The sequence below is a fragment of the Trichomycterus rosablanca genome, chromosome 7 (genome assembly GCF_030014385.1).
Source record: "Trichomycterus rosablanca isolate fTriRos1 chromosome 7, fTriRos1.hap1, whole genome shotgun sequence".
NCBI lineage: Eukaryota > Metazoa > Chordata > Actinopteri > Siluriformes > Trichomycteridae > Trichomycterus > Trichomycterus rosablanca.
In genome coordinates this window covers 26012349-26035339 of record NC_085994.1, presented here as the reverse complement: position 1 = coordinate 26035339, position 22991 = coordinate 26012349, and the positions used below count along the sequence as shown (strand labels likewise).

The 22991-nt window shown below is 37.1% G+C and overlaps 1 protein-coding gene across 3 annotated transcripts in view; it reads left to right on the top strand.

The window, feature by feature from the left end:
• LOC134318318 (NAD kinase-like) overlaps nt 1–22991 on the top strand; it is a 38815-nt gene that overhangs the window by 11940 nt on the left and 3884 nt on the right. The window contains exons 3-10 of one of the 3 annotated variants that reach the window (XM_062999176.1): nt 249–332; nt 16155–16284; nt 17198–17303; nt 17406–17491; nt 17856–17958; nt 19962–20101; nt 21283–21382; nt 21474–21631. In XM_062999176.1, the coding sequence (XP_062855246.1) occupies nt 249–332; nt 16155–16284; nt 17198–17303; nt 17406–17491; nt 17856–17958; nt 19962–20101; nt 21283–21382; nt 21474–21631 (907 nt within the window). Of the gene's footprint in view, nt 1–248; nt 333–7991; nt 8072–16154; nt 16285–17194; nt 17304–17405; nt 17492–17855; nt 17959–19961; nt 20102–21282; nt 21383–21473; nt 21632–22991 lie in introns of those variants that run through there. The other 2 variants (XM_062999175.1, XM_062999177.1) reach the window with 2 other exon arrangements.

The window sequence follows — 22991 nt, the reverse complement described above, 5'->3', positions numbered from 1 at the left end:
TCCCTAGAAATAACACATTAAAAAACATTTATTGCACAGTGCAGAAATGATACACTACTCAATCTGTAGTTTGTAGGGATTTGGCAGTAATCTATGTTAAACAAGCCTGAGTGCACACTCTTGTGTCTGGACCAAGATAAAAACAACTAAATGTTAACGATGAAATAATTTTTCTAACAAAGCCTAATGGTTTGTGTTTTTGTAGTCATTAATGCAGCTTTTTCTTCTTTCTTTCTCTTTTCTTTTAGGCGAACCCAGTCACTGCATGGACCAAGCCCTGTCACAACATTTGGGCCAAAAGCTAGCATGCTGAAAAACCCCAAAGCAGTGATGTAAGTAAGACTGTAAATGTTTTGGCGTTCCTGAATTTTCTGAAAGTTCTGCTTTTATCAGACATTTTTTCACCATACCTGTATCACTCAACTGACTGAATTGTAAGGGTAATAGTTTTCTTAGCTTTTAAAAGTGTAAATCCTGTAAATAATGGGTGGATTGGACATTAAATGTGTTTCGTTGTTGAAGTGCATTTTGAAAGAATGTCATTGGAAGAACCTTTAGAGTTAAACCAGACAGTCATTGCCTTTAATCCAACATTTAAGCAACCTAATGTGAACAACCTAATAATTAAGAGGGGTGTCTACATATTTTTGAGCTTATCGTGTATTTCTTACATTTCTGTGTCCGTTAACCTATTGTGCAATAAGGTGATTAAAGCCTTGGTGCCAGACTTGCTGGATAAAATAGAGGAAATTCTTTTAGAAACAGGTGAAACTAAAACTTCACAAGAGGAAGCAAACGAAGCAAACGTTGTCATCACACCGGGAAGTCCAAGTTACTCGAGCAAAAGTTTCCTTGACATTAATCATTGGAAGTATAATAGCTACGTGACCTTTTTTCAATACCACACTTACCCACTTTCACAGACACTTGTCTGTATCTGGCTTTTTTTTTGTTTGCATCGAGCTGCAAAATATTTTAATGGACTCTGCCCTATTCTGACACTTAAAACAAAAAAAAAACTTATTAACATAAAAATAACATGAATACCATTTCAGAAGTGACTTTTTTGGTCAGTCATGGTGTTTATAAAATAATTTAAAAGATAAAAATTACTGACAAATTTTACTGCTGATCATAAAACTTGCACTCTTTATGTACACCTCTGGTGTATCAATTCCAAAAGATTCAAAGTTTACCAGTTCATAGGGGCGGCACGGTGGCTCGGTGGGTAGCACTGTCGCCTCACAGCAAGAAAGTCCTGGGTTCGATCCCCAAGTGCGGCGGTCTGGGTCCTTTCTGTCTCTGCATGGGTTGTAGATACAAAATTGTCCAGGACTGTGTTTGATATAACCTTGTGAACTGAAGAACCTTGTGTAATGAGTGACTACTGTTCCTGTCATGAATGTAACCAAAGTGTAAAACATGACATTAAAATACCAATAAACAAACAAACAAACAGATCAGTTCATAGTTAGAGATGCAAATGACTATCATTCATCAATAGTTAATAATTACCTGACAAGCTTATAGCATCAACTGTTTGGAAGTGTTTTAGTTACAGTTGCTTGCTTAGATGCAAAAATACTTAGTTTAATGTTTATTTAAGCAATAGAACACGAGAGGGAGTGTGTTATCGCCTTCGGCTCGTGCCTGCGACCAAATCACAGCCGTGATGTTATTCGCGATAACACACGACCTCAAGTGTTCTATTGCTTTTATACAACAGTTTTTACAAAATAAATAAAGAAAATAAATCAAAGAAGCCCTGAATTTCATATTAAATATGCTTTAATATTGACAATACCTTTCGCCAAAAAGTAGTTCCACAACGAATATAAAGTTTAACACTACAAAGCAGACATCCCAAGTTGCAAAACTCATTTCAGGGAGGTAAGAACAACAAGAAGAAAAAGGCAAGAACCTCCGAAGGGAAAAAAAGAAATAAAAAGCTCTCACACACACACACACCAAAGGATATGGGTTATAACAGAACTCTTAGGAGCTGCTAACTGTTCGTGTTACAAACACATTAAAGTTCCCTACATAGTGCACTAGATTGTGTATCAGATCGCGGATTTATGTTCCCTACATAGTGCACTAGATAGTGAATTAGACAATTGGTTATGTTCCCCACACAGATAGTATATCAGATAACGCATTCATGTTCACTACATAGTGCACTAGACAATATATTAGACAATTGATTTATGTTCCCAACACAGTGCGCTAGATTGTATATCAGATAACGGATTTAAAACGCGATTGGGAATAAAGTGTGTGTCGCCTGCGTGCGCGTTTGTGTGCATGAAGCTTGTCGTTACTGGCAACGCGTCAGCGGAGTAATACAGTTGTGGTGTGAAAAGGCCGTGCTGTTATCACGAATAGCAGCACAGTTAGAACGCTTCTCAACCAATCAGATTGTAAGGTCGGAACTAACTGTTGTATAAATGTTTATACAAATGTTTGATCATATGGTGTACCTGTTATATCTCCATGTTTCAAACATCACTCAGCATTCTACCGGTGAGGTTATGTGACAGTTCAGACACTCTTAAATAAAGCTTTTGCATCCAGTTGACATTTCATCTGAAACGACACGGCTATATTTATGTTTACTTTGGTTAACTGACCTTAGACCCATTGGTCCAGTTGGTCAGGATGTACTGGAATGTTCTCTCTTAACTTGACATTGATGTATGAAGTAGGTATTTTGAAATTCAGCCTGGGCTTTGCAGCTGCCATTTTGACATATATGGTTAGGCCTACTCTCAACAGTGTTACCAAGCCTGTTTTTTTCTAATAGGCACACTCTTTCATTGCAGATTATTGATTTGTGTGTAATTTAATAATAAATATTTAAAAAAAAATTCAGAAACAATTATGTTGACGTTTAAACATGTACATTAACATAGACTACAGTTTGGGTCAGGTAAGTCCTAATACATACAGTGCCATCAGAAAGTATTCACACCCCTTCACTTTTTCCACATTTTGTTATGTTACAGACATATTTGAAAACCGATTTGAGTATAGTTTTCTTTTTAAAAAATCTACATGAAATAGTCCATAATGACAAAGTGAAAACATGTTTTCAATTTTCAATTTATTAAAAATGTAAACATTTAAACATAATAGGTACATAAGTATTCACAACCATGGCTTAATATTTTGTTGAAGCATCTTTGGCAGCAATCACAGCCTCAAGTCTTCTTGGGTATGTCTGTACAAGCTTGGCACACCTGTTTTTGGGCATTTTCTCCCATTCTTCTCTGCAGATCCTCTCAAGCTCAGTCAGGTTGGATGGGCAGAGTCAGTAGACAGCCATTTTTAGGTCTTTTCAGAGATGTTCAATTGGCTTCAAGTCTGGGCTCTGGCTGGGCCACTCAAGGACATTCACAGACTGCTCCTGAAGCCACTCCTTTGTTGTTTGGTCGGGCGGCCAGATCTAGGGAGGGTTCTGGTGGTTCCAAACTTCTTCCATTTCCGAATAATGGAGACCACCGTGCTTCTCGGGACTTTCAACGCTGCAAATTATGTTCAATCAACTGAATTTACCACAGGTGGTCTCCAATCAAGTCATAGCAAAGAGTGTGAATACTTATGTACCTATTATGTTTAAATGTTTACATCTTTAAAAGATTTACAAAAATGTCTGAAAACATGTTTTCACTTTGTCATTATGGGCTATTTTGTGTAGATTTTTAAAAAGAAAACTATACTCAAATTGGATTTCGAACGTCTGTAACGTAACAAAATGTGGAAAAAGTGAATACTTTCTGATGGCACTGTAGTTTTTGCCCCAGGAGAGTACTTTAATACTAATTGTGCTACCAATACTGACCCAACACTGGACTACAAATACTGGTGCACAGTTTACACTTGGGGTACATAAGATGTAAAAAAACAAAACAAAAAAACCAAATATACATGTCTGTTTAAACCACATGACCCTTTTGCCCCCCAGCCCCATATCAGACATATGGTTATTTATACACTGTATCTTGTGTTTAGTTAGGTTTATGATATATATGTCTCATATCATTTATTGAAGAAAAAAGGTAGTCAACACCAGCCTGCCATGTGTAGACAGTTATTTTCCACTTATACATAACTGGTTGTGCCACATTTAGGGGGCAACTCTGCTGCAACCAAACACTTTCAGTAAATGCAGATTAGTCCTTCACAACCCTTTTTAGAAATGCTTTAATTCAACCACATTAAAGGGGTTTCAAGCATTAGTTGCCCATTTGGGTATCTCCCACAATATCTCTGTAGGGTTAGACTTTAATTAAGCCATTCTTTTGAGCTATTTTGAAAATGTGCTTTATTTTGTTTGTTGCATAACCCAGTTTCACATGAGCTGCTTATTACAGACAAATGACTAGACAGTCGTGATTCATGGTAGAGGGCAAAATTCATGGTTTTATCAATTATAGCTCATTGTGCAGTTCCTTAAGCATCACACATTATCACAATGCCATCGCCATGTTTAAATGTTAATTACATGATGTGGTAATTTTGTCATGTGTAATCAGATCCATGTCTACCACAGAACATTTTTCCATGATTTTGGGGTGGAAGGCCAATTAAGGGCAAGTCTTTGTTTGTTTTGGTTAGCATTGATTTTTGCCCAACAACTCTTCCATTATTGCCAGCTTTGCTTGGTTCTCATTTTACTTTAGTTTTTCTAATGGTGGAATCATGTTTTTTGAGACAAGTATGGTCTGCAGTTCTGGTCTGGAGATAAGTGTGTTCACTGTGGTTTGCTTTAGTCCCAGTGCCTTAGAAGTTGTTTTAAACCTAAAGTTTCTGAAAAGGTTGGAAGTAATCAAGCCTGATTGTGTGTAACTAAATTAAACCCATTTTTCAGTAATGTTTGGTTAATTGGTTGACAAAGGGACAGTTCTTTTTGATTGTCTCACATAGGACAAATTGATTTGTATTTTTTTTGTAAATAAATAAATAAGAACCTCTACAAATGTTTTGTGTTTAAACTTAAAACTTAAGTTTGCTTTGCTCTTATCATAGATTTCATTTGATGATCTGAAACAATTAAGGGTAGCGTATATCCCAATAAGCCTCAACATTATGACCAACACCTAAAAATGCAAATGGAAACACAAATTTTGTTACGGTCCCTCAAGGTCAGGTGTATATCAGATGTTGGGCTTAAGTTTACTGGTACTAGTGTTGTGAGTGGTCCAAGTAGGGACAAACTGCCGACAGACTGATAGGCAGCCGAGACATTGATGCCTAGGGACAACAATAGCTTTTACATCTGATACAGACTAACAGAGGTGCCAATAATTCTATTCCTGGGCATATGAGGCATGTATCACAACGCACAGTGCATCAAACCGTTTGTGTATGAGGCTGCATAGTCAAAGTGAGTCAAAATGTCCATACCAACTCTTGTTTATTGTTGAAAGCTCCTGCAGAAGGCACATGAACATTGGAACTGGACATTAAAACAATGAAAGAAGGTTGCCTAGTTTGATGAAACTTGTGGTACTCCTTGATGACTACTAAAATAGGCTTTTTCTTTTGGTAAAACTCTTGTTCCCACCTGTCATTAGTATGGTAATGAAGGATTTAGCATTTGACTGAGTTTGCTAAGCATGCACACTTGGGAAAAGGATTATTTCAGACACAACATCAACAGTGTTTACAAATGTGTGCCAATAAAAGTATACAACAGTATTTGCCCCTCTCTAGTTTCTTCTACTTTCTACCTGCATTTTTGTCACACTTATGTTTCAGATCATCAAACTGCTTTTAATATTAAAAATGATAACCCAAGTAACATAAATTGTTTTTAATGATGATTTCATTTATTGAAGGAAAAATGCTGCACTACCTGGCCCTATGTAAAATAAAAATAGTTTCCTGCTTAGCTATTAAATCAGCCAGTAACCAAATTCAGTTAACAGTTGGGTTCGGTTTCTCTAATTTTGCATAATTTTGCTGCCAGACCTGTTAAATGTAAGCACCAGTTAAATAGAACTTGTCTGGCAATGTGAAGCAGGCTAAAGGCCCTAAAAGCAGCACATGATACCATGTTCAAAAGAGATACAAATACAGGTGTGAAACAAAGCCATTGAAATCTACCACTCCAAAAAGTTGTACCTAACTATTGCTAAGGCTCTGGGACTCGCAGAATCAAAGTATTCAAAAATTGAGAAAACAGGGAGTGGCTGGCCTCTTAAAATGTTGCCAAGAACGCATTGAACCCAGACGACTATCTAAAGGAATGCAGACCTTACTTGCCTCATTTGAGGTCAGTGTATACAATTCCCCAAAAAGAAAGACTCTTAGCAAAAATGGCACCTTGGAAGAGTTGCAAGCTGCAAAGCACTGCTGACCAAAAAGAACACAAAAATTAACCTTACATTTGCCAAAATAAAATATGTAGATGACTCGTAAGACTTAAGACTGCAATAATAGTCTGTGCAGTAGTCAAAGGTAAAACTTTTTGAAGACATGGGTTTTGTTACATCTGGCATAATGTAACTGCATTCCACCATTACACCATAAGAACATCATACCAAAAGTCAAGCATGATGGTGTTAGTGATACAGCTCTCTGTGAGACTTCGCCTCTGGCTGGTGAAAATAGGCAGCTGGTGACTGCATATGTGTCAGAGGGGCTGTGTGATGGTCTAGAGCTCCACTTTGTCAGTGCAAGCAGCAAGGAAATAGCAATGGGGAATTGGCAACAACTAGAGAAAATTGGGAGGTAAAGCTTGTCATTTTTATTTATGTTGTTTTGTTTTTGATTTAAAAAGTATTTGATGCAATTTCTGTTGGAAGTGACATGGGTGGACAGAATTAGGTACAAGTTTATTAGAGGCAGAATGTTTTGAAGACAGAGTTAGAGAGGAGAGATTGAGATGGTTTGAACATGTGCCGAGGAGGGATGAGAGTTCCATTGGGAGAAGGGTGCTGAGGATAGAGCCACCAGGCATTTTACTTTATGACCAAAAGTATATAGGCACCTTTCCTAGTTGTTGAGTTCTGGTGTTGGTTATGTGCATTGCCAACAGGTGTGTAAAATCCAGTATATATTTTAATCTTTGTGGAACAGCATTTTGGGAGTTTTTAAATTGCATCAATTTGGAATGAAGAAACAGTTATGGTTTTGTACCTTTTAATGGGTCCAGTTAAACTATTTTTTTGTGGGGAAAATTTTTTACCGTACAAGTGTATGTAAAGTTTTGACCTCAACTTAAGTGCATTTTATGTTTTATGTATAAGTCTTCTTATTACTGCCCTGCTTCCTCTATTCAAAAGCTTAATTTATCCTGTGTTAGGGCCAATGTCCGATAAAAACCAACCCACTTTTGCTTGTAGGTACTTTATCAGCTGTGGACTTTAAACTGTCTCATCTCTTTATTTAGCTTGCATTGTTCCAGCTTTCAATATTGTAAAACAATTCACTGTGTTAAAATAATAGTATGCATATTTGTTATATAATGGACTTATAAAAGAAAAGATTATCAGTTGGTATCTTGTTTCTTTTAAAAAAGTCACTTTTTTCCACACAAACACAGCCTATTGAGGTTATGCAACTAGGTAGAAAAACCTTTAGGGAAAATCCAGCAGAACAATGCCAACCAATCCCAGGCTGTTTGGGGTTGGACCATGTGTTGTGTGGGCAGGGCTTAGATGGCATGGTCAGTGAAGGGTTGTTTTAGGGATCAGTCAAGAGGGTTTTCTCAGTCAGAGAATCCTCTTTAGAAAGCAATCAGATAGGTATGCATGTGCTGAACTGGTTGTATGGAATTAGAAAAGGAAAAAAGGATCAAAACGCCATGCTAAAGTCACTTGCTGATAAAAGCAGGTGGAAGGGGATGGTTGTTTCTCAACCATTACTCAACCAGAAGTAGATGGAAGAAATGGAAACTGTCTAAAGCAACTGAAGAGCTTCTTGAAGTCAGTATTTTGACAGCTGTAAATGTGCACTGCACTTGGCACTTTGACTGGTAGCTACACTGGATGCTGAACACCATGAAGTTCAACATGTGTGTCCAGCAGCAAGCTCAAACCAGCGGCAACAGATGCATGTGGAATTGGTAAGAATATCTGCTTTCTTATCTGCCAGATCTACCTGGGAGTTTTATGTTACCTGTAGACACTGTAGACCTGTAGACAGAAATCATGATTTAAAAAAAATCAATGGTCTAACAAGAGTGGGGGACCATTCCCAGCACAGTAATGACACTAACATGGTATTAACATGTTAGTATGTGTTATACTGGTATAAAACTATACTGGTATATTGAGTGCATCAAGTGCAGCAGTGTTGTTGGGATACCTAAGCAACTCCCTGTCAATTCTGGTAAGAGAAAAGTGCTCCAATCTGAAATATAAAGCCAACAGCGTCCTGTGATCAGAAAGTGTTTGTTTATAAAAAGACTAGAGGAAGATTAACACACATTGAGCATGAAACTAGAAAATAGTTCGTCTTTAACCCTGCTCTCACATTGGCAGCAACACAGCAAAGCAACCGTCAACTGTCATTCTTTTTGATTAGAGCTGGTGATTTCAGGCAACTAGGGAGCACGAGCGTTGTTGACAGGAAGTGGGCAGAGTCAAAATGGAACAAGTCGAGCAAAGTTTAACTTTACGCAAATTAGGAGTAAAGTAAAGTGGCAATTACTAATAGGAATTGATCATTGAGGAGCATGCTTTTCTGTCTCCGCCAACGTGAAACAGTACTCTTCATTCCTAGATGATTGTTTCTACCAGAGATAGAAGAGAAACTTATTGTTGTGGCGTCTTACTTCTGCAAATAGACAGCAGCAATCACAATTCCCATTTCTATTCGCTCTGTAGATACTTGTAGGCGACAAGAGACAAAAAGTCACTGCTGTTTAAGCACAGGGTAACTGTACACCTACAACGAGTGCAGGGAGTGTGTGTTGCTAATAAGAAGGCCAGTATGTTTTAAAAATTCCAAAAACACTGCTGCTCCTAATACACTCATACAGAACAACACACACATCTATGTCATTACCTGGTTGGCGTCATTGCAGTTTTAAAAATTGTTCACCACACAAACAGCATCATGTAAATTGAATTTAAACTGTGCTTGCATCTACCTCTTTTGGAGTAACCTTCTAAATATGGATGACTAAATGGCTTGCAAGCCAGATCCATGAGATGTTTCATGTAGAATAAGAAGTAACTGTTTAAGCAAAAAGACAGAAATAAACATTTCTTTCTTAACAGTAATTGTATTTATAAATAAATCTATACAGGGCCAAAAATTTTTAGGAATGTAGAAACTGTTTTTAGATGGTTGTAGAAACATTGCAGTTTTCTAAGGAAATGCTGGTCCAAATGTCTGTTTGGTTGTCAGATGAGACTGCTGGCTTTTCCTTTCTTCCTTATTATTAGTCTGAGAGCATGTTGGAAATCTTGTTTGTTGTACCTTTTCAGTCTTTGGGTTAATTCACGTATTAATCAGGGATCATAGAACTCGTAAACGATAGGACCCGGTGTACCAGCAGGGATGTTTTAGCTGTTTGCTGTGTCTATGTAAATTGTTATGCATTATATGGGCAAAGGTATTGCGGCACTCCATCTAATGATTAAACATATGTGTTTCAGCCACAACAGTTGCTAACAGGTATCATAAATCAATCATATAAAGAAAATTTAATGCTTTGAACTTTGCAGCATCAGTTAAAGCTTTCTTGACCAACATCATTGCCCAGCCATACAAATGCTGTTTTAAGTTAATAGGCACAAAGTCTTGTGAAAAACATTCTTAGAAGAGGGGCTGATTATAGCTGAAAAGATCACATAGAGGTCACTCTAATACAGTTTGTTTTTGATGGGTTGTCCAACAAGCTCATGGTTAGGTGTCCAAATATGGCTTTTGGACATATAGTATAGTGAATTGAGTGTTTTAAAAACCTTATGATTTCTACTCGTTGTGTGAAAAGAGTTTAACATTCAGAATGCAGATTTATACAGAGTTGGTAGAGAACTGTTCATTAGAAGCACTAAAGTTTTACCTTAATACTAGAACATAATACAAAATATCAAACAAGAAATAATATCAGTATGTGTAGCATAGTCAGACTCCGTTCTGATGCTAACTTGGCTTACCGTTTGTGATTTTATTGTGTAATATTGTAATAGTTATAATTAATTATAAATTAAACCAATCCTGTTTGGATTAGAATTTCTGAATGCAGCTGTACACAGGGCTGGTGCATAGCATACATACTTAAGATCTGTACAGACTGTAGCTGCGCTTGTAATTGGAATGAATATAAATGACATTTTTAACTGACAGCATTAATCAAATTCTTTGTTGGTTAATCATTGATGTTCATAGAAATAGAATCTAAAATCTGATTTATCTTGATGTACTATTTACAGAAATCATTTTCATAATAAAAGCCTATAGTGATTGAATCCATGTTCACACTTTATCTGTTTGCTTTTTGGAGCACATTTCTGTGTTTGCTTAAGAATAGCTACCTTTTGGTTTTGATATTAAAGTATAAAGCGAAAGGCACAAAGTGCAAATTTGAAGTAGGTATATGCACCGGAACTATACTAAATAATGAAAACAAGCATTTAAATGCTTGTTTTTTTTCATTGTAAATTACTGTGAGTCATTGGTACCTTATTTGTGTTTGTGGTAGAGAGTTAATACTGATTAGTGTTGTGTAATAGTCACGTTTTTGTCCAGGCTTAAACGTCTGTAGGGCCACTTGAAGGCTAAGCCACAGGCTTGAATCTGTCTGTGTTTAGCTGCAGGGATTTGTCAAACCAGGCATGGTACAAAGTTCGTAATGTTAAGGTTTCTACAGTTTTAGCATTCTTTTTGCAAAACTCATTTCACTGGTGTACATAAATCCAGTGTCAGATTATTGCAGAAATAAAATAATTGTATTTGTAATGACTTAATACTTGAAAATATATTAAACTAATATGGATTCTGAGGTTGTTGCCCATGTAGTGTTTTTCACTTCATTTAAATGAGGGGGAATTATTAGAAAAAATCTGAGTTTCTTTTTGAGCCTTGTTTTATGTGGATTATATTTTAAGATTATGCCCAAGAGATCTATGTATATTTACATTAATGTGAAATTGTATTGCCCCTCACCCGATTTTTTTCTATTTTTCTAATTTGTCACATTTTAATGTTTTACGTTTAATGTTTAAACAAATTTTAATATATGATTAAGTTTTTAAAAACTTGGGTTATTCCAGATCTATAGCACCCATGTGAAAAAGTAATTTCCCCCTAACTCTTAATAACTGATTGTGTCACCCTTGGCAGTAACAACTTTTACATCACTGTGGAGGAATAAACTGTCTGTTTAAGGTCTTGCCACAGCATCTCAATGGAATTTAAGTCCAGACTTAAGTTCAGAAGTGGACCTGGTTGTGTGCATCGGTTCATTGTCCCGCTGCATAACTCAACTGCGCTTCAGCATTAGGTCACAAACTGACACGCACACATTCTCTTTCAGGATTTTCTAAAAGAAAACAAAATTCATGGTTCCATTAGTTGACAAGTAATCCAGGCCCAGCAGAAGCAAAGCAGTCTTAGACCATCACACCACCACCATGTTTAACTGTTGGTATACGCAAACTTGTACTCAACTAGCTTTACACCAGATGTAACAGGACATTATATGTCTTCCAAAAAAGGTTTCACCTTTGACTTATCAGTCCATAGAATATTATATCTTAAGTGTTGTGGGACATCTAGACATTTTGCAAATGCTAAACAAGTCTTTTTGTTCTTCATGGTCAGCAGCAGTTTGCGCCTCGCAACTCCCCATGGATGTCATTGTTGCCCAGTCTCTTTCTTAATGTGGAAACATGTACATTGACCTTAACTGAGGCAAATGAGGCTTGCAGTTCTTTTGTTGTTTTTCGAATGAGTCACTGTTGTGTGTATAATGGCTTTTACTGTGGTTTGTGTTGTATCTGTGTTTAAGTCTCTTCAGAACATAATATCACATTTAGGGATGTCCCGATTCAATCTCAAAGATCGGAATCGGGCCCGATCAAGGCATTTTTTAACTGATCGGTATCGACTTTACTAGGCCCGATCCTAAGCCCGATCCTTCGTTTTACGTCAGCGGTCAAGCAGGTGTCGTAAACGGAGAGTCCAACAGCGAAGTGTAATGTCTGCAATGCGAGCGTTTCACGAGGCGGTAGTAGCAGAGCTGCGTTCATTACTGTAGAATTTTACTATTTATATGGTGTGTGAGTCAAGAATCACACCGGTTTACAAAACAATAACTTTTAATCCGAGTATGAAAGGAGCATAACATAGAGCACGAGTTACAAGACTGAACGACATCTCAGTATCAAGCACTCAAGCTTAGTTACAACACGCCTACAAGTACGGTGGCTCATAAGAAACAAATCAGATATCATTTAACCAAACGATCTACCAATTTGATACGGCACCTAAGAAATAAACACTCAGCCGAATACAGCGAGTTTATTATTATGTGATGAGAAGAGGAACCGGCTGTCCGCTAACACGGCAGAGATGCTGATTTTCCTCAAAAAGAACCTTCACTTTATTTTGAGTGTTCTAGTTTTACTACTACAATGCTGCACTAAGTTTGTTTACTTTTATTTTGTAAAAATAAATGAATATTAAGCAATAGCTTGGATGCAGGCAATTTTTTTCCTACAGCACTGCAGAGCTATTCAGTTGTTAAACATATACAGTGGGGGAAATAAGTATTTGATCCCCTGCTGATTTTGTAAGTTTACCCCCTTACAAAGACTTGAACAGTCTATAATTTTTATGGAAGGTTTATTTTAACAGAGAGAGACAGAATATCAACAAAAAATCCAGAAAAATTTTGTTTTAATTTGTATTTAATTAAGGGAAATAAGTATTTGATCCCCTACCAACCAGCAAGAATTCTGACCCCCACAGACCGGTTATGTGCCCATGAGGCACACAAATTAGTCCTGTCCCTGTATAAAAGACTCCTGTCACAGAATCAGTTTCTTCCGTTCAAATCTCTCGACCACCATGGGCAAGACCAAAGAGCTATCAAAGGACGTCAGGGACAAGATTGTAGACCTGCACAAGGCTGGAATGGGATACAAGACCATCAGCAAGAAGCTTGGTGAGAAAGAGACCACTGTTGGTGCGGTAATTCGAAAATGGAAGAAATACAAGATCACAGTCAATCACTCTCACTCTGGAGCTCCATGCAAGATCTCACCTGGTGGGGTAAGAATGATTCTGAGAAAGGTGAGGTCAGTCCAGAATTACACGGGAGGAGCTTGTCAATGATCTCAAGGGAGCTGGGAGCACAGTCACCAAGAAAACCATTAGTAACACACTTCGCTGTAATGGATTGAGATCCTGCAGTGCCCGCAAAGTCCCTTTGCTCAAGAAGGCTCATGTACAGGCCCGTCTGAAGTTTGCCAATGAACACCTGAATGATTCAGAGAAAGCTTGGGAGAATGTGATATGGTCAGATGAGACCAAAATTGAGCTCTTTGGCATCAACTCCACTCGCCGTGTTTGGAGGCAAAGAAATGCCCGGTGGGGATGGTGTTCTTGGGGTCATATCCAGCATTTCTCTGCTCCCAGCTCCCTTGAGATCATTGACAAGCTCCTCCCGTGTAATTCTGGACTGACCTCACCTTTCTCAGAATCATTCTTACCCCACCAGGTGAGCTCTTGCATGGAGCTCCAGAGTGAGGGTGATTGACTGTGATCTTGTATTTCTTCCATTTTCGAATTATCGCACCAACAGTGGTCTCTTTCTCACCAAGCTTCTTGCTGATGGTCTTGTATCCCATTCCAGCCTTGTGCAGGTCTACAATCTTGTCCCTGACGTCCTTTGATAGCTCTTTGGTCTTGCCCATGGTGGTCGAGAGATTTGAACGGAAGAAACTGGTTCTGTGACAGGAGTCTTTTATACAGGGACAGGACTAATTTGTGTGCCTCATGGGCACATAACCGGTCTGTGGGGGTTAGAATTCTTGCTGGTTGGTAGGGGATCAAATACTTATTTCCCTTAATTAAATACAAATTAATTTATAACTTTTAATGTTTTTTTTCTGGATTTTTTGTTGATATTCTGTCTCTCTCTGTTAAAATAAACCTTCCATAAAAATTATAGACTGTTCAAGTCTTTGTAAGGGGGTAAACTTACAAAATCAGCAAAGGATCAAATACTTATTTCCCCCACTGTACATTGGATTAATTTGAATAACTGTAATGTACTTGAAGTGTGTACTGTGTGAACAGTATTATCCAGTTCTTATCTAGACAATATCTAGAAAATACAAGTATCGGTTTGAGGCTCGGTGTCGGATCGGGATCAAAATTAATGATCGGGATCGGGAACAAAAAAAACGTGATCGGGACATCCCTAATCACATTATGCTTTCTAAGACGTTCTAGCCTGTTTCACATTACCAGACATGTTTTATTTAAATGGTTTATTATGGTAAATAATATGGTAAATGAAATAAATAAAATTAAAATGGTAAATTAAAGTTGGGAGAGAAGCCTTTTACCACTGTGTTATCTTTCCTATTAGATAAATAGATACATACTTTATTGATCCTTTGCAGGAAATTTCTTACAGTTACAGCAGCTCACATCAGACAAACATACATCCACAAACACAGTATAAAAAACAACATTTACGGAAATATCTATGTACATGTAAGCATTAGACGTTGATGTATGCATAGCATACAATAATGGTAGGTATTTATTATAAATTAATATGATTTATTAAAGAGTCTGATTGCAGCTGTTAGGAAAGACTTCCTGTAGTGTTCAGTCCTGCATCTAGGTGGAATCAGCCTATGACTGAAGGTGATCTGTCGAAACACCTCCAGGCCATGAAGTGGGTGTGGATGATTTGTTATTATTGAGTTTAATTTTATGAGCATTCTTAACTCTGCTACCTGCTGAACTGAATCCTGTTCGGACCCAATTTTGGAGCTGTTTTTTTTTTTGTTTGTTTTTTGTTAATTAATTAATTGATTTTGAATTTGTTAAGTTTGTTAATTCTGTGTCCATTGTTCGAGCACCCTCACCCCAGCAAACCACTCCAAAGAAAAGAGCACTGACCACCACAGACTGATATAAGGTGCACAAAAAGGGCCTGCTGATCCAAGATGGCTTTCCATGATGGTTAGGACAGTGGGTAGGGTACTGGACTAGTATTCAGATAGTTGCTGGTTTAATCCCCACTACCCTTCTAAGTTCTACCACCTCAGTTGCTTGCATGGTATTCAGTCATAACTGTAAGTCGCTAAATGCTATGAATGTAAATATAATATACATGATATGCTATTCATTGTCAATAAAAGACAGATCTGGAATGCTGGCAGGCGGTCAAGCACACACGCTCTGTCTACAAAGCCATGCTGTTGTTGTTTGTCCTTATTGAGATCTGGCATTGTCTTGCTAAAATAACCATGAACTTACCAGGAAAAGATGGCAGCATGTGTTTCTTTAAAATCACAATATATGCCTCCATGTCAATGGTGACTTCACGCATATGCAAATCACCATGCTGTGGCACTGATGCCCCCCCATACAATTACATGACAATTTTATTCAAAGTATCTTTGCAGTTGTGAACAAATACAGTGCAAGCAATTAAGGGTTAGGGGCCTTGCTCAGGGAATCAACACTGGCAACTTTGCAGTAGTGGGGCTTGAACCAACATCCTTCTGATCATTAGTCCAGTACCTTGATCACTGAGCTTTCTAAGTAGCAAACATTTCATTTCACTGGGTAGCAGTGGGTCTGGTTCGACTGGAAACCAGACCCAGAAACTTGTCCAGGAACCAGAACCTTGTCCAGAGTAGAAATACTCTGAAAAAGGTTCCAGTCAATCACAAGGCCCGGCCAGCCGACAGCACCTCCAAGACTCGAACCTGGATCTCAGTTGTGGCGGGCTAGCGTAATAGACTGCTTTGCCATCCGAGCACCCCCATAGCAAACATTTCATTACAGGTACTAACTAAAATGCTAATCATAATTAATAATAGTATGGCTATTATAAGCAGAGTTCTACCTTTTTACTAGAGCATGGTGCTAAATATCCACAGTTTTGTTAAGGTTATTAAGGTCTCATGTTCATAGTTAATCAGTGTGTTTGTGTGTGTGTTTTACAGGCACATTCAGGACCCAGCAAGTCAAAGGTTGACCTGGAACAAGCCGCCCAAAAGTGTCCTTGTAATTAAAAAGATCCAGGATGTCAGTTTACTGCAGCCTTTTAAAGAGCTCTGCATTTTTCTTACTGAGGTATGAATACTTGTGGCTTTGCAAGGCCATTTAGGGCTGTGAAATTGTGATGTGTAAGTCAAGCTGGTGCATCATGCTAGTCGTTGTGGTGGAATTTTTGCTGCCAATAATTGTCACACAAATGTATATGGTTAATTTTTTGTCCCCTTGCACTTTTCCCCCCGTCATATTGTCCCAGTTTGTGCAGGGGGGCTGCAAGGTAGCGCGCCTCCTTTGCTGTAAGTGAAGCCTTTGGTCAATTATTTACACCCACACACACACAGTGGGAGCTTTAACACATATTGAAGAACACAATATGCTTTTCATATTCCTTTACCACTCCTGCTGGTGCGTCGACCAGACGGTAAGGGGTATGATTCCCTGTCAAAGTCACACAGCTGAGACTTGTACTTGGGTCTACTCTGTGGTGGTTAGAATGCAGTGTACTATGCAATGGACCCTAATAGACCAGTTTTTGTTTTTTTTTCATTTATAACAATAGTATACTGTTAAATTAAAGGGCCTGCGTTTTAGGACATGGTGTATGGGTGGCAGCAGTGACAGAAGAGAGATAGGCTTTAATTGGACACAACTGGATTGAGTGCAATGTGGAAAAATAAATAAATAGACGAAATAAAAAAAAAACCCACAACGTAATATTACACATGTAAAACTAAAAATATAGCTTTCACTTTGTGATAAAACATTCTCACCCAGGTCATTTATTACATTAGTTCTTTGATATTTATTTTCCATCTTTAAATATGAAAGTAGATAATACTTTCCAGCCGTGTATACTGTATTCCTAAAAAATATCAATGACATCATTAGCACTCATGCTGTGTTTATTTATAATATTTAGAGCATGTAGCAAATGGTTTTGCAGAATTGAACTCATGCCTCTTTTCTGTCTTGAATTGATGTACCTCAGCAGAAAAAGATGATTGTTTACCTAGAGAGGAAAGTCCTGGAAGATCCCGCGATTGCTAACGATGAGAGCTTTGTGGCTGTAAAAAAAAACTTTTGCACTTTTAGAGAAGGTACATCATTGTTTATTTCTCATCTAACAGTCCACTAATTTTCACTTAAAAATTAAATGATCTGTTGTGTATTGTTTAATTAAGCTGCTGTATTACCCACAGATTACGATGACATCTCCAATCGGGTAGACTTTATCATTTGCCTGGGAGGCGATGGAACATTGCTGTATGCTTCCTCGCTGTTTCAGGTGTTTATAAAAGACTTGTTACTTAATTTTCGTTTCATATCGTTTGGAGAATTTTGGATTAATTTACGAATGCCATTTATGCAAAACGATTGCTTTCAGTTAAGGTTATGCAATCATTTTTAATTGTGTATTAGGTGTGTTGATAAGTGTTTGAGTACATTTGAGAAGGACGCTTTAAGGGTAAAACGTTCCTTATATAAGATAAGATAAGATGAGACTTTATTGATCCCCTTGGGAAAATTAACTTGTTACAGCAGAAATGAAGGCAGGGAAAAAAACTGAAAAAAATACAACTAAGTGAAAGATATTGCACACATAGTATGTAGTTATTTACTTAAAAAATATGTGCGTTTGTGTGTTTTAGGAAAGTGTTCCACCAGTCATGCCCTTTCATTTGGGCTCCCTTGGCTTTCTAACACCCTTCAGCTTTGACACCTATCAATCTCAGGTTACGCAGGTTATTGAAGGTAAGTGTCGCAGGTTTTTGCTCACTGTGCTTAGGGTGTTATTTGTCCCATTTGTTCTACAATTACAAGTTCCTGGGGTTTTTCTCAGATATACAAGGTGTTTACTTTTTTATCGTATCCCTTCCTGGTTTGGTGTCTTTCCAGGAAGTTTTAACTATTTAATTACTTCTTTCCCAAGTCTTTAGTGTTATTTTTGATTCACAGTGTGCTTTTACACAAACAGCTATTACTCATTAACTAAAATATACTACCAAACAATGACAAGGAGATCAATAGCCATCTGAGCCTGGTTGCTGTTTTGCTGATGTTTATGAGACAGTGCTTAGTTTAAACTTTATTAAGCAGCATGTCTGCCAAGACACCTGCCATCAAGTTCACACTACCATTACCAACGCAAATCTGTGAGTGCTTTGTTGCAAAATTACCATCAAAGTCTAAAAAAAGCTGTTTTTTCATTATTACAATTTCTTAAGGCTTAAGACAATTAAGGCACCAGAGAATACAGTTTGTTATCTAGCGAACAACTGCAATTTTATTTAATTGTTTTAAGGTAAAACTGTGGTTCCTGTTCCTTATTCCACTTAGTAGTAGAAATAGAAGCAGAAATAACTCATAGCACCAATAAAGATCAATGTATACAAAGCACATCTGAATTTACCTTTAATAGTTATTTTATGGCACTGTTTACTCAATTGAAAAGTACTCAAAGACTACATTACAAAATTCAGCATTCAAAATTTATTATATTATACAAATCTAATTTACAAAAATGTTAGAACATTGTAAAATGTAATAAAACAAGTAAAGTCATTTCTTTCTACATCTGTCAGTTAAAGATTCAAGAGAATTTTTTGCTATTGACATTTTTGTTTTTACCATGATGGTGATAATGAATTGGTAGAGAGAATCAACAGACTTTACTGCTGTTGGAATTAATTAGGAATATGACAGTGGTTTAGTGGAAAGTGCTGTCGTCTCACAGCAAGAATGGTATGGGCTCAATTCCCCAGCCGTGTGCAGGGTCCTTTCTGTGTGGAGTTTTCATGTTCTCTCTGTGTCTGTGATTTTCCTCTGGGTCCTCTGGTTTCCTCCCACAAGTCCAAAGACATGCAAACAGGCCCATTTTTAGTAACCAGTTGGCCTTAGTGTGAGTGTATGTGTGTATGTTAATCTTTCTGCTCTGTGATGGACTGGCGACCTACCTGGTATTTCGTGACTCTTACCCAACGTGACCCTGACCAGGGTAAAGCAGTGTTAAAACAGTAAATGAATGGTACTGATTAGCAAATGTTTTGTGTCAACTGTATCTATATACAAACTGGTCCAGAGAGTACATCCATATGTAATCAAACAAAATGAATTCATAAACTTTACCATTATTTACTGTAAATCCACTTTTTACTGGTGTTGAACTCGGCCAAACAAAAGTACTTTTTTTGTTGTACATCATTGACACTTTTTGCCACTTTTTGTGTTGTAACACAGCATGTTGTGTAGTTTTTATTTATTTATTCTTTTCTTAAGATAAGACAAGGATTGTATTTACAACCCTCAGTCTGTAACTAAAATAACAAAAAACTTAAGCTTGTATTTTTTTCCCTTAAGTATTCGGAGACAGCAACTAAAAATTAAGTGAAGGAAACTAATATTAAATACAAAGCATCCAATGTTTGGTTTTCTCATTTGTTTTTGTTTTTTTTTTCTTCATTTTTGTTAACAGCTGTGTATTCACTGTCTCACATCAAAGTTATTGATATATTTTTGTAGTATTTTTAGTACCGCGGTGCTCAGGTGATGCAGCGGTAAATTGCGCTAGCCCATTACCACTGGGGATTAGAACCTTTGATTGGCCAGTCGGGCATCTACATACAGACATAATTGGGATGGTCAAGGCAGTGTTAAAACATAAAAAAACATGAAAATGAAAAATGTTTGTGCCATAATTCAACCCTGGTTTAAAGATTATTTGTCCATTTGTCAGTGGTTTGTAAATGTGTCTACAGGCAACGCAGCCATAATCCTGCGAAGCAGACTCAAAGTAAAGGTGGCAAGAGAATGCAAAGATAAAGACCGATCGATGGAGAAAAATGGGATCATTGCCAATGGGGATTCTGAGTCTGGCCATAAAACTATGCAATATCAAGTAAGTGGCAGCAGTGACATTCTCTTTAGACTACTAAAGTATAGCATTGCATTTCAGTGGACAGTTACAAATTTTTAACATGACCCCTATGTAAGTGCACTATTTGTAGTTGCCCACAGATTTCAGGAAGATGATAAAATAAGAGATTAAAATCTATCCTGTTCTATAAATAAATTTAAAAAAATGGCAGCAAGGACATCAAAAAATATAACATGCAAACTGCACACCTTGCAATTATGCAGCCTTTGATCATTCACTGTTTTAAACAGTATATGCAAATTGCTGTATTTAATATTGTGGATTTTTACTGGGCCTGAAAAAACAAGACAATTTTGCCAAGATTAGGCGTGGTTAGTTTGTGGTGTGACTTTTACCAATATGAATGTTAAAATTATGTTATATACAAACTCCGTTTTAAAAAAGTTGGGTAAGTTTTTGTAAAACACAATAAAGAGAAGAATTTGTATTTTGTTAATTCTCTGGAATCTTTCTGTAACTGACAAAAGTTGTCCAATGTTTTCACTGATCAACTTCATTGTATTTTGTAAATAGAAACATATATAGAATTTGCCTGTAAAACACTCCAAAAAGTTGGGACAGAGGCAAAAAAAGGGTAAAAACTTAATTAAGTAAAAAATATTTAAGTTACAAGTTGTCGAATAGGATTTACACAAATCATACCTACACAAAATGAAATTAAACAAGTTATAACCAGCAAAAAAATTATAATAAACAATTGGATTTCTTTATTATTTACTAGTGTCACTGCAGTGCTGAAAAAAGACGATTACCCAGATAGGTAGGTAAGGGTGGGTAGAAATTATGGTCAGCCATTGGATGCCGACAAAGTGCATCTTAATGTAGGGGTAGCTTATAAAGTAAGTGTGAATCTAGTAAAGCAATTGGTGAGTGTACTTTGGGTATGTGTGGTGTGGTTGGGGAAAAAGTGTGTTTAAAAAGCATTACCAACATATGTTTTCATATCTAGTCACCATGGTGTTTTCAGGTTAATGTGTATGTAGGCACTAATCTAATAAATAAAAAACATGATGTGGGGGCCGTTTCCTCCTGAAAAAGATTTGGTTTACCACTTTCATCTAATTTCTTTTGCTGGGTTTGTGCTTTTCAAAAGAATTGAATCCCAGGGCATTATGCTGAAGAAACATCCTCTTCCTTTTTAGGTGCTAAATGAAGTCGTTGTGGATCGAGGTCCCTCTTCCTACCTCTCTAACGTTGACCTTTTTCTGGATGGACACCTGATCACCACCGTTCAAGGGGATGGTCAGTCCTTATGTCATGCCCTACCTGTTTAGCACTTACTTTACTTTAAGTTATCTTGATTCTGTATTAAATTGTGTCCTGTGTTTTGTAGGAGTGATTGTGTCCACTCCAACTGGCAGTACCGCATACGCAGTGGCAGCAGGGGCCTCTATGATCCACCCTAATGTTCCCGCCATTATGATCACCCCCATCTGCCCTCATTCACTGTCTTTCAGACCCATTGTAGTTCCTGCTGGTGTCGAACTTAAGGTACTACAACATTTTTACAGTCGTAAATTGTGTCTGCTTTAGTTTTCATGGGATAACAGTTGCAGCTTAGTAAAAGTAAGGAACAGGTACACTGTATGTCCAAAAGTATGTGCATATCTGGCAGTGAGCGTGTTAGATATCCCATTACAAAACTATAGGCATTAATATGGTGAACTGTTATAAATTATTAATGTTGTGGTGCAGAAAGTTCTATTATTTAAACTTGGTGCGTGACGACCCAATTATAACTTAGACATTATTGTGTTTTTATTGTGTCTGTATAAATAGGGTAAGTTTGACTTGGGAAGCCCATGTCTTAAAAACTACTGTACAAGAAAATATGCTTACATTTTGCAATTTCTCAGCTTTCAATGTTTTATTACAAATCATATAATCACCATAACAATGAGTGAAAGGTATTTTTTTAAAATACTAATATTTCCGACTTTCTTACTATGTTACACTACTGAAAAAGCAAGTAAGAGCATTTGTGCAATTGAATAAGTCAGTTCCTTTGTTCTTATCCTTTCTATTGAAGCACATTCTCAGACATGTTCAGAGCAGGTGGATTTGTTTTTTTGCATCAAAAGCTTGTTTAAGCAAAAAAGTTGCAGCCCATACCAAATGCTAAAAGAAACTATAAATGTATGTAAGTTTTTTTTTTTTTTTTTTTTTACATTAACATTTTTATTCAAATTGTTTTGCTGCTGAAATTATTTGTAGAGAAAAAAAATCTTGTGTTAAATTGGGAGGGGGGGGTTGTGTGGTAAAAGAGAAGCTTGAGACTTTTGCCCCCATTGTATGTTCCAGCAGCTCTTCATTTCTGGGAGCCCTGTGTTTTGGAGGTTCTTGGATTACATTTGATGACTTTTACCAATTACCTCTTGGCCTATTGTGACAGTTTGGGTTTTCTTGCTGACCTTGGCAGGAGACCACTTTTCATGTAGTTTTCAATTGGTGCAGACAAACTAGGCACAGAAAAGTCACCAGCTTTAGTCAATAATAGCCACTAACATAGAATTAAAGGAGCTTGCCACAGATTTAAAAAACATTAAAGATTCTGCACCACCAAATTATAATCTTAAATTGCAGTATGTATAGTCGTTATAAAGGGTTTTGTAATACTGTGTGAGTAATATCATGCTACATTAATAAATCCCTTTAATTTGTACCTCTGGCCTTGGTTGATGAAATGCAAAAAGTTATAAAACTTCCTGGAATAAAACAGGCAGGAAAAGTGTATTTCCAAAGATAACGACTGTTTAAACAGAACAAAATGTCAATAAAACCAGAACAAGTGTAGATTGAAAACCTAAATTAATTATTACCTTATTATCAGGATGAGGACAACCATGTTAGT